The sequence below is a fragment of the Arachis duranensis genome, chromosome 9 (genome assembly GCF_000817695.3).
Source record: "Arachis duranensis cultivar V14167 chromosome 9, aradu.V14167.gnm2.J7QH, whole genome shotgun sequence".
Taxonomy (NCBI): domain Eukaryota; kingdom Viridiplantae; phylum Streptophyta; class Magnoliopsida; order Fabales; family Fabaceae; genus Arachis; species Arachis duranensis.
Genome location: NC_029780.3, coordinates 109,177,566 through 109,190,426, shown reverse-complemented (window position 1 = coordinate 109,190,426; position 12,861 = coordinate 109,177,566). Strand labels below are relative to the sequence as shown.

The following is a 12,861-nucleotide window of genomic DNA, read 5'->3' as shown; positions in this document are numbered from 1 at the left end:
GGGAACAAACTGAAGAAGGTTGTATTTGTATATAAGATGGACACTTTCTCAGATCCGCATCTTTGTCTGGTCAACACAACCAACTACTACCCAAAATATCTCTCTCTGCACTTTAGGGTTCCTCCTCTCTCTCTCTCTCTCGCCTGTTAGCCAAGGTAATAATCCCTCGCTCCTTCCTTTCCCACCATCTAATCTCGTTTCTTCGCTTCGAATTTCCACTCAAATTTGTTTTTTTCTCTTTTATTTCGTGGATTCTATCTAATTTACAGGAAAATCCGAGATCTGGAATCTGCAGGCGTTGGATTCGAGTTTCTGATTCTTGCTGCTGTCTATTGTAGATCTGACAGCTCTCTTACTTGACCTCTGCTACAAGGTGCGTTTTTTAATCTATTTCTTTGAATTATGCTCTACCCCTTTTATTGTTGAACATTAATTTTAATTGATTTATGTGGCTAGCTGAATGTGCTAGATTATATAGCTGTCTTACAAACGAGAATGTGAGAATTTGTTGAATGTTGAGAGAATTCGAAATAATCTGAAAGTGTATAATGGGAATGTCATTTTCTGATTATGAAAATTTGCATGTGAGGCTTGATATTTATTTTTAGATTTTTATCTTGGTTGTGCAATGTCTTTTTACAGATTGGTTATACTAGTTTCTATCCAGACGTTATCTATAATCTTTTCAGGGATGGTATAGGATAGCAGTATTATTGTTAGTTTGATTATGGAATCGATCTAATTTGACAATTATCCAGTTATGCTTATCCATGCTTCAGCCTCGTCGGCACTAAACGTTGCATCATACATCTTGTAGGAAAAATGAGGCCTATCTTCTGTGGAAATTTTGAATATGATGCCCGGCAGTCTGAGCTGGAGCGGCTTTTTAAGCGATATGGGAAGGTTGATAGGGTGGATATGAAGTCTGGTAAGTGCTTTCGTTTTTGTTTTCCTTGCTTTACCTCCCAAGTTTCTTCTGTTCACTGTAAGCTGGCTCTCTGTGTTAGTGTATTGGATAGGAGATTTTGATGAACTGGGTACTTGAGGTTGAACTCGGATGTTTGATCTGTTGGATTTTACACTACTTCAGAAGTTTACTTGTGGAATATCATACTTTTTAAGATCCGAGAAATGCTCTATCCTTAAACTGAACAGCCTCCTTAATCTTTGAGACAGCAGGTTTATTATGGTTAATATTCATTTGATTTGGGTTTATTGCCATTCGGTTGGTTCAATCTAATTGACTAATTGTTAAGGAGAGACCGATATTATCGGTACTTAGAATTATAGTAAATTAATATCCATACAACTAAATTCAGAAACAAACAAGAAATTACTTATTATCATCTATGCTCCAGGGGATTTCAGGATAAATTATGGTGGGACAGGGTCTCATGGGAGAACTCTCTGAATTATAAGATTCGGTTTTCATAATAATAAATTGGTTAGTTTATAATATAAGCGTTTGACTTGGGAACTGAAAACACCTAATAATAAAAGTACCTGTGCCGTTTCATCATCTGGAACACAAGTTTGTAGGTGAGAATAAGAAAAAAAAAATTCACACCTCACATATTTGCTTAGACCTGTAAGACATCCACCAGCGGGGAGGAGCGATTGCAGCCTTAAGTAAAAAAATAATCTTTTTTGAAGCATCGGCCCCCATACTCAACATTTTCTTTGACGCAGGAATATTTTGGCATATCCATTTACTCCCAAGCTAATGGATGGGATTTTCAGAAATCCATTCCTGCCTGAGACGCACATTCTTCTTTAATTGAAGAATCATTCAATTTGATCTGCAATGGCACAACCGTTCCACGTATTCCTCAGTCACATATGCCCTTCACTTTTCGTGCCTTTTGCCCAGCCTTCAATCTCAGACATCTTTTGAGGTTGACATATTTGCCAACCTCACAGCAGAGGCAGCAGAATAGATGGAGAGGGCACTCACTTTCCATTGACCCACCATGACTCCTACTCTTTTGGATTCTTGTTCTTGACACCAATTTGTTTAATACTCAAGGTCTGTTACTACTTCTATTGGTCAAATTAGTTTATAGAAGTAAGGAGGTTTACCAAAATTTTTTAATTTACGAGTTCTTTGTGTTGGTGATGGTTTGTCTATAGCTGAAGGGCCAGTTGTTGGATACAAATTGAAGTGTTTGTGGACTGGGCCCATTGATCAAGTTGTCTCATCTTTTTGTTAGTATTCAATGCTTAATTTAGCATACTTTGCTTGGTTTGTAGGATTTGCTTTTATTTATATGGAAGATGACAGAGATGCTGAGGCTGCAATTCGTGCCCTCGATCGTATTGAATTTGGTCGGAAGGGGCGCAGGCTTCGTGTTGAATGGACAAAGGTGAGACATTATTTATGGTTGTTGATGAGAGTACTTGTTTATCATTTTGTTGCCATTTATGTTTTCATCAACATTGAACATACTGTGTTATACAGCATGAGCGTGGCGTTAGAAGACCTGCTAGTTCAAGAAGATCAGCTAATGGGAGGCCATCAAAGACCTTATTTGTTATTAATTTTGATACATACCATACCAGAACAAGGGACTTGGAGCGGCACTTTGAGCCATATGGTAAGATAACCAGTGTGAGGATCAGAAGGAATTTTGCTTTTGTTCAGTATGAATCAGAGGATGATGCTAGCAGAGCACTGGAAGCTACAAATATGAGGTAATTTGATGTATTTAAAAATATTTTATGATTGGAAATTTCAAGCATCTTTATATTGATCAAAGATATTTTTGACATCTGAAATTTTTCCTTGGCCTTTAATAAGTACTGACCATTATTAAGAGGTTCTGTGGGGTTGGCTTTTTCTTGCTCACCGTTCTGTTGCAATTATGGGTGCCCTTTAATTCTTACTAATTTCATCTTCCCAGTATACTCTGGTAGTTAGCTTATGGTTGGACTTATAACATTCAATTTTTTTATTTACTTTTTTCAAATTTTAATGTGCAGCAAGTTATTGGATCGGGTTATTTCAGTTGAGTTTGCTGTTAAAGATGATGATGACAGGCGAGGTGGACATAGTCCTGGGAGAGGTCATGATCGTCAGCGTGACAGGAGCCGTGATGGAAGGCGGTCACCCAGTCCATATCGCAGAGAAAGGGGTAGCCCTGATTATGGCCGTGGGCCTAGTCCATATAAGAGGGAAAGGGGCAGTCCTGACTATGGCCGAGGCCGCAGCCGTAGTCGTAGCCATAGTCCCCTTCGAAGAGAGCAGCAAGTTAGTCCTGTTTATGGGCGTAGAAGCGCTAGTCCATATGGAAGACAGAGGGATGGCCCTGATCCTTCCCGTGGGTCTAGCCAAAGCCCTTACCACAAAGAGCGTGGGAGAGCTGACCATGGAATCTCTCCTTCCCATAGTCCTGATGGAAGGGAGACAAGCCCCCAAAATGGCCGTGGTCCTAGTCAAAGTCCTTATGATACTCAGAAGGCTAGCCCTGTAAATGGCCACGAGACCAGGGATAGTCCCGATGGAAAAGGGAACCCTAGCCCTTACAATGGTTATAAAGGAAGCCCAAACACGGGGCTTGAACCAAGGGATAGCCCCAACTATAGTGGTCCTGAAAGTCCCATGCATGAAGCATATCACAGGTTTCCATAATTTGTATTTGTTTTTACCCATTTTTGTGTCTCCTTTTTATGATACTTGTCTGAAATTGTTTTGCACTTTTTCCTATTTGTGATAATGCAGTCAGTCACCCCCTGCAGAAGAATGATTCCGGTCTGTGGATGACAAAGCCAGAAGGGCCAATTGAATTGTAATATTGGGTTATGGCAGGACAACATTTTTTTGTCTTGTTTTTATCAGAGTACTTTAGCGTAGTGGGGATAAAGATCTGGAACTTGTGATGATGATGTTGCAACTGATTAGTCTTTTTATTCATTTAGATAGTTTCATGTTTCGTTGTCTGCTTAATATTGTAGAATCTTTGTTTACAGTGAAATAGATGGCACTTTATATATCTTGAATCATCAATGTTAGTCATTTAGATGTTGCATTATTGCCGTATTCTTAAAACAGATTTGATCCTAAAACTTAAATTTGAGACTTTCGGTTAAGAGACTGAAATACTTATTATTTTAACTAATTGCAAGTTGGTAATCTGAATTGAAAATGAGTACGCTACTAAATAATTACTTTATATCTATGATTTGATTCGAATATGATTGGAATCTTAACTTTCAATGTATGACCCCATTGCCCATGAAGAAGAAAAAGAAAAATAATGCTGTAGGGATCACGGGATGCTATCAATGTCATATATGTTCAAGATTAAATATAGTTTATTCCCATTTTCAGACATAAATGATCTTTCTTCGACAATATAGAAATTTAGATTATAGGATTTACTTTGTGTTATCTATTAGTTATTATATTACATATCTCTTTATTTTTAAATATAATATTAAATTATCTCGTGAAATTCATGTTTTATCTAATAATAATAGATGTTAAAGTGTAGTGTGTCAAACTCCTTATACAAACCAAACATATGGAAGCATTTTTCCTTTTAATAACTTTAGACCAGAGACACGTGAAAGTACTTTAATGAGTGAATTGAACATTACATCACATTCAAATCTTCAAAAATGAACGAAGCCTGATCAATGTGAAACTAAACAAACTCAGTAACTGATAACTTCTACATATTTATATATTAATTATTAGCTCTTCAAGTATTGACAGAGAGGCTTATCTGATTGACAAAAAGTTTAACACTGGTAAGTTTAGACGGAAAGTAATAAAAGAACAAGAGATTTCATATTTCAGATAAAGATTCACAAAAAGTTAAGACGTGGAAAGTTATATTTACTTCTGTTCTTTGCTTTAGGTGTAAAAGAGACTAGCTAGTTACGTGCATGATTGTGTGAATGTGCCTTATTACTTTCCTCTTCAATTTAATATCAGTATGCACTTGCGTCACAAGATTAAAGGACATTTAGTGCCACTAATAAGACTATATATATATATATATATACAACAGTAATTCGATTAAGACAATAGTTGTATATATAAGTACTTACTTTAGCATCGATAATTTTTATCATAATTCCAGTTGCCACTCGTAGAAATATAGGATAGGACCACATCATCAATAGCTAGTTGTATTTACAATGCAACAATTGAATAAAATAATTCCACTAAACTGAAGCTACCTAAGTACCCTTTGAGTATAGTAAGAAAAATAAATTGAAACAGATACATTAATAGCATTGTTAGTAATTAAGATCAAGGTAATGTTATTTGGAAAAATAAACCTATTTGTGTATTGATAAAGTGGCATGGGAAATTAATGGCTTTTACTAATTAATGTGACTAAGTCAACAGAAGAATTTCAAAGATCTTTGTTATTGTAAGTTCTTAGTATGCTAAAGGATAATATCTAAAGTGTTTTAAACTATGGCATAAGATGTAAAATGATATCCATTAGTCTGAAATTTTAAGAAGTGAAATCTTTGATAACATCCCTGCTAAGTGTTAGACCTATGAACATGTAACATAAAGATATATATTAATTAACCAAATCAAATCTCATGTGTCTCTTGGACCTTTCCTTTGAAAATTAAAGATCTAGCTATTGTAGTGTCGGAAAACCTTGTAAGTAATGACCAAAGCTTTTAACTAAGCTTATCGTCTTGCTAGAAACCCTTAGATGGATGTGTTATCAATGTTTATCCATTTTCAACGTTTAACACTATGGTCTATGGTCATATCAAAAGGCTTTTTCATCGTTCAACACGTTCAAACAAAGAGAACTCCTAGCCGCATCTTTAGAAGCCATTTTTCTCGACGCTTCTTTTTTAATTTGTTAATTTTATTTGAATTCTCTATTATTCACATTATTCACAATTTCCGTTGTCATTAGTTAATTAACTACATTGTAGCAATAACTCTACGAAGTTTTTTTTTTTTTCAATTCCTTACAAACTCGTATTATCATCATATATAACAGCCATTTAATTAGGAAATTTTTCCCTTGTAATATCTGGATTGGTAGTTAAATTACTTGGACTACTTTATCTTGTGTGAAAAGGGATTGGATAGATGTACTACTTACTGAAAAGTTATAATAATAATATTAATAATCATTTATTAGATTTGGAATGTAGATCACAATCTTTTTGGGGTTTGATTGGTCACCTTTTAATTAGATGGATAGAGCTTGGGTCCAATCTATAACGAGAAAACGAACATTCTCCTTTTGACTTTTGCATAGTCATCAAATCATACTGATTTGGTGATTTACTAGCAACTAACTAAAGTTACTTTCGGAGAAGATGAAACCTCATGACTTCAGTTATTACTTTCATATGTTTGTAATGTTATTAACATACATTAATTAAATGCACTAACTAATTAAAACTGAATGCATGCTTCTCCCCTAAGCATATGAGCATGACACATGATCCATGCAATATGCTAAGGTACATGGTGCGTGCATGCGTGTCTTTTTTCTCACTAAATAAAAAACTTCATTGATCTATTTATTTTCCGACTATGCTACGTGTATACTAAAATTAGCCACCAAAATTAACTACTAGCATAAAATATATGTTGTAATATAAGTACAGATTAAAAATACATTAAATCATATATGTATTTATACACAAATACATTATTGACTGATTTTAATAACTAATTTTGATCTACGAATAACAGTTTTAAATTGTTTTTATTATCAATCCCTTATGCTTTGTTCCTTTAATCCACTACATAATGTCGTTAACTTAGTCATCAATTAAGCTAGACTCAAACTAAACAATTATGTATATTAAGTGGGGACCTTATAAAATAAGATTTTAATTAAAATTAGAGCGGGGTTGATATAAGGGACCTTGGTTAACAAAACAAAGATAACAGAGAAAACTATATATTATAGACATAATTTAACGAAATAATTGCCGCGAGCATGGGAATAACAGAAACTATGGGCTTTCTCTTTTATATTTTCCTATGGAGAAACCATGGGCAGTTATTACAACCTATGAAAACAAGATTTGGAAAGTCAATCATTCCCAATCTTGGCTCTATCATCTATGTATGGCTTCTCATTGTATGTGTTTATAATGGACATATATATATATAAGTAATCATATACTTCGGAAAAAATAAAACATAGATTACCATGTACGGACTCACTGCACAACCTTAAGGTCCATTTACTAATTATTATTCTATTTGGTTTTCGTATTACGATATTAAGATTAAGATATGGAATAATATCAGAAGGTCCAATCCTTTTTTCTATTTGAAAAATAAAAGTTATATATAATAACTTTTATCAAGAAGCATGTTCGGAAAAGAATCTGTGAGCTCGGATTAATTTGTTTAAATTTTTAATAGTTTTTAAACAAAAAAAAATTCTGATTTCCTTAAATTAATGCTAATATCATTGCAAAGTATAGTTTTATAAGAATGGTTTACACAGAAAATATATATATATGTGTGCATATATATTATTTAGATATCTTTTAAGAGACATCGCGAGTTGTCATATATGATTAATTATTGGTGATATATAATATTATTGTGAATAAATTATTATATGATCATAGAGCTCCATATATGTGTTGCAATAACTACTATTCTTAATTTCTTATTGTTGAATATGAGTACGATTTTCATGGTGTTTTTCATTAGTATTATATAATTTTTCATTATTTGGCCTCCTGGAATGGTGGGAATGTGGAATCAATTGGATTGCTGAGAGTGAAGCCCCGCTTCTTAATACACTCTTCCTTCTCTAGGCCCAAATAAAGCATTGTTATTTAATTAATATATAATGAGAGTATGAGACATTTTTCTTTTTTAAAGTATTTATTCAATTATTAGTATATAAATGAAAAATTATTTGTTTAAGTGACATATTTATTTATTAAAAAATGTATTAGTAAATATTGTAAATCTCAGTTGTGTAAATAATTAATTTTGGTAGGGTGAAAGAAACTTTTCCACATACATTATTCAAATTTAGAAGTATATAAAACCAAAACATTCAATTATTTGAATCTAATCTTTGGACGTAATGAACGTAATCAACATATATTCATAAAAATATTCAAAAATAAAAAAGAATAGAGAAAGAAAAAGAAAAAGGAAGAAGCTAATTTGTAGTACCGTGAGCGTGCGCATGCGATTGCAATGCATGTAATAATAATAATAATAATAACAACAACGTCAAATAGGGGTGAGCACGGGTAGCGGATATTTGATTATCCGTTTAAATCCGAACTGAATCAATTAAATTGGTTTTAGAATCAATGGGTAATTGGATTCAATCCGAACTAAATCGATTTTTTTTGTTAGTGATTGGTTCGAATATCGATTTTGGCGGAACCCGAATCAATCCGCGAATCCGATCATATATTAATTAAATAAAAAAAATAAAAATATATATATACGACTTTTTTATTAGACAAAAATTATTCGCTATTAATATGTTTAGATTTTAATGAATTTAGTTTTTAATATATTTAGTATTTAACAGGTTTGGATTATTTCCTTTGATATTATATGTTTATCATACTCGTTGAATTTTTAAAATAAAAATTTAGTTTTTTATGGATTTCAAAATCATCGGATACTTAATTATCCAAACTAAATCAATCTATTTTTAATCGGTTTGATTTAGTTCGAATACATATAAAAAAATATAAATTTAAACCAAACCGAACTAATTATATTTTGATTAGTTCGATTTTAATTTTATTATGAACTCAAACCAAACCAATCCATGCTCACCTTAATGTAAAATTTATTCGTTGTAATAGAACAGGCTATGATTATACTTGAATTTAAATTTTAGATATTAATAATATTTTTATATTTTCCATTCATTTATTATTTTGAATTTATAAACTTTATAACGTTACTAAGTGATTAAAATATTATATAAATAATATTACAAAAATATTATTTATATATTAAAATTAATTATTATTTATAAATAAATATATATAATTTAATTTATTTTTAATATATATTTTATATTAATATAGAGAGGGAGTAACTCTGAAATTTTTGGCTTATTGGACAAGGGAACATTCGGATTGTACCATGTCTTTCCAGGATTGGTACTTTGTGAAAGAATTTCTTCCTTCCCTTTCGGTGAATTCCATCTAGAAGTCAGAAGTAGTGTAAATGATGAATGAACTTCCAATGGTCTGAGGAATAAACGCAAAATATTTAAACTTGGGCTGGATTTTATTAATTATTATTATGGAGATTATTTTTAGAACTCAAGTCCAACTTGGATAACACCTTCGAAAAGACCGAACTAAGACTTGGTCAACCCAATATTTAGTTCATACATTTGAATTTAAATGTTATTATGTGTGGTTACTTTACAGTATTTAATATATACAGAGAGTAAAATTCTTGTAATGTAGGCATTTACTAGAGCGCATTTCTTCAACTAAAGATTTTCAAATTTCTTATTTAATCAATTAAAATAGGAAGAAATATAAAAAATTAATTAATTTTTAAGTGATTAATATTGGTCAATTCTTTATCATATTTTCTAACTCTTATTGTTTTTTAGAGAATTTAGAATTAAAAAAAATAGCTGATGTTGGTTGAAAATATTCGTTTTATAAACTAACGCTTAAAATAATTATGTAAATTCTAAACCGGAACAAATTAATCCAAAATATAATTCAAATTCAGTTCATGAAACCTCAATCAAAAACTTTAAATTGGAGGGAGTATATATAGCTTAATTTTTTTTTTCAAATGACATGATCAAACATGTATTTTCATCCTATAATCTTTAAATAGGAGCCAAAATAAAATATGTGAACTAATAAATTATTTGATGATAAAATCACACTTGATTATGTTAAATAAAAGGTAAAAATAAAAGTATCCATAAATAAACGCCCATCACCCTTGAACTGAAAATACCTAATTCTTCCAAAAAAGCACAGCACCTCATTAGTCATTATCCTATATTCTATAGTATATTAAGGATTCTAGAATTCCCATTTTATTTTAACAAAAAGCTTGAAAAGCGATTGGAAGTCTAATTGTTTTCACATCCTAATTAAGGTGTCTTGCCTGATTTTGAATAAACCTTTTCAACCGCGTGCTTAGGTAAACTTGCAAAACCAATTAATTAACATAATTATTTTTATTCTCTTTATATATACACGTTTTATTAGTCAACTATATTATATATACACTAAATCAGTTATTAATATAAAATATATATTAAAATATAAATATACATTAAAAATAAATTAACATAAATACATTAATAACGGATATAGTGACTAATTTTGATGTAAGAATAACATTTTTGAATTACTTTAGAGATATGAGGCTTACCATTGACATGTTACTATATATCTAGGGAGAGAGAAGGAATGTCTCCCAAGTTCCCACCTTGTTTCCGGTCACGTGCGCAGTTATTTTCTTATATCTGAAGGTTCATAAAATGAAATAACGAAAATACTAGAAGCCGATTAAATGTAGCGAGAAACGTTAATAGGCTAATACAAGAGACAAGGCTGAGAGATTATACTAAGTCAGAGAAAAAGGTTGTCTCAGGCTGTCTCTAGCTAATGAATGAGACAAATGAGGTTTTGGAAGTAAACAAGAAGATTAGCATTAACTAAGCATGAAATATGAAGGGGTTGAAGATGGATGGAGTGATAGAGAGAGAGTATTTGGATTTTGGTTTCCTTCCAAAAATGGGATCATTGTATGCTTCTATAAATGTCCAAAAGACCACCTTGTTTTGTACCTCTGCCACTCTAATTCTGACCCCTTTACAGTATCACTTTCGGATTATATGTGCAGTGCATTTCTTACAACCACATGCCCCTTTTACTTTTCATTTATTACAAACTATCTCTAATTTACTAACACTTATAATTAGGCCGGTTTTTCATGCTTGTGATTTGGACTCGGCTCTCCCTATAAATTGAAACCCCCCACCAACTCATTCTACTCACTCCCTCTCCTCGTGTTTTGTTTCCTCTTCTCTAAACACACTAGCAAGCATGTGTCAGCAAAGTGAGTACCTGAGGGAAACATTGTTGATCCAAAATGAAACACAAGATGCCATGAGAGAAGTAATCTCCATATCCAAAATAGCATTCCCAATGATTCTTACCGGTCTATTGCTCTACTGCCGCTCCATGATCTCCATGCTCTTCCTCGGCCGCCTCGGCGAACTCGCCTTAGCCGGCGGCTCCCTCGCACTAGGCTTTGCCAACATAACCGGCTACTCCGTCCTCTCCGGCCTGGCCGTGGGCATGGAACCCATTTGCGGACAGGCCTTTGGCGCCAAAAAGTTCACCCTGCTGGGCCTATGCTTACAAAGAACCATTCTCTTGCTTCTCTTCACCTCCATCCCCATAACACTGCTCTGGCTTCACGTGAAGCAAATCCTTCTCTTGTGTAACCAGGATGAGGACATAGCAACGCAAGCGCAGTCATTTCTTGTGTATTCCATCCCTGACCTCATTGCACAGTCTTTTCTACACCCTTTGAGAATTTACCTTAGAACTCAATCCATTACTCTGCCTCTTACCCTCTGCGCCGCCTTCTCTATTCTCCTCCACATACCAATCAACTATCTCCTTGTTTCTCACCTCAATCTTGGAATCAAAGGCGTGGCCTTAAGTGGGGTGTGGACAAATTTCAACCTTGTTGCTTCCTTGATCCTCTACATAGTTTTCTCTGGCACGCACAACAAAACATGGGGGGGTTTCACTTTCGAGTGTTTCACACAGTGGAGAAAGCTCTTGAACCTTGCAATTCCAAGCTGCATTTCCGTGTGCTTGGAATGGTGGTGGTATGAGATAATGATCCTTCTCTGCGGTTTACTGGTGAATCCAAGAGCAACGGTGGCTTCAATGGGAATCCTGATTCAAACGACTTCCCTTCTCTACATTTTCCCATCATCATTGAGCTTCAGTGTGTCAACAAGAGTGGGTAACAAGCTGGGTGAACAAGAACCCTCAAAAGCAAAGCTTTCTGCAATTGTGGGCCTCACTTGCAGCATAATGTTGGGACTCACAGCTTTGGTGTTTTCTGTGATGGTTAGGAATATATGGGCCACCATGTTCACAGAGGACCAAGAGATTATAGCATTAACATCAATGGTGTTACCCATCATAGGCCTTTGTGAACTCGGAAACTGTCCTCAAACAACGGGTTGTGGTGTTCTTAGAGGAACAGCAAGGCCTAAAGTGGGTGCACACATTAACTTGGGTTGCTTCTACCTTGTTGGAATGCCTGTGGCAATTTGGTTAGCTTTCTTTGCAGCTTTTGATTTCCAAGGCTTGTGGCTTGGCTTGCTCGCTGCTCAAGCTTCTTGTGCTCTTACAATGTTGCTCGTTTTGTATGCAACTGACTGGGAATTCCAGGCCCAAAGAGCTGAGAAGCTCACAGCAACTGATGCTGTTCTTCTTCATGATCCAGAGAAAGATTCTTTATTGTCTTAATCCATTCAGATTGGGATAAACAATCATGGGTTTAACTTTAATTAATCAAAAAATCATGAATTTGTCTTTAGCTGTATAGGGGAAGGGCAGGCAGAGACTAGAGACAGAGGATGACTTTTTTTCTTTTCTTTTTCTTTATTTTAAACTTTTTTTTTTTTTTTAAGTTGGGTTGGGAAATTTTAATAACACATTGTTACTTGAAACTAAAATGTTCTCTGACATAATTAAACAATGATTCTCATTGTAACAACTATTCTCTCTTTTTTCTTTCATTCCTTCCTTAATTATCCGGCCATATCAATGTTAATACTAATGCTTTGTGAGTTATGCATTTCCTATTACCGGTTCCTTACTGATCTTCTACTGCATCACACCATAATT

The 12,861-nt window shown here is 33.6% G+C and overlaps 2 protein-coding genes across 3 annotated transcripts; both read left to right on the top strand.

Annotated features, from left to right (window-relative positions):
- Window positions 1-3,999, top strand: LOC107467023 (serine/arginine-rich splicing factor RS40). 2 transcript variants are annotated; one of them, XM_016086029.3, is made up of 7 exons: window positions 1-155; window positions 270-373; window positions 818-928; window positions 2,251-2,363; window positions 2,459-2,691; window positions 2,980-3,618; window positions 3,719-3,999. In XM_016086029.3, exons 3-7 carry the CDS (start codon window positions 823-825, stop codon window positions 3,741-3,743), a joined length of 1,116 nt encoding a protein of 371 aa, XP_015941515.1. In that variant the 5' UTR covers window positions 1-155; window positions 270-373; window positions 818-822; the 3' UTR covers window positions 3,744-3,999. The 2 variants fall into 2 exon arrangements, with proteins under 2 accessions (XP_015941515.1, XP_015941516.1); XM_016086030.3 differs by lacking the exons at window positions 1-155; window positions 270-373 and adding an exon at window positions 1,690-2,026.
- A 7,002-nt stretch (window positions 4,000-11,001) lies between these two features.
- LOC107466914 (protein DETOXIFICATION 49-like) lies at window positions 11,002-12,742 on the top strand. Its single transcript, XM_016085919.3, has one exon. It carries the CDS (start codon window positions 11,032-11,034, stop codon window positions 12,478-12,480), a length of 1,449 nt encoding a protein of 482 aa, XP_015941405.1. The 5' UTR covers window positions 11,002-11,031; the 3' UTR covers window positions 12,481-12,742.
- The last annotated feature ends 119 nt before the right edge of the window (window positions 12,743-12,861 follow it).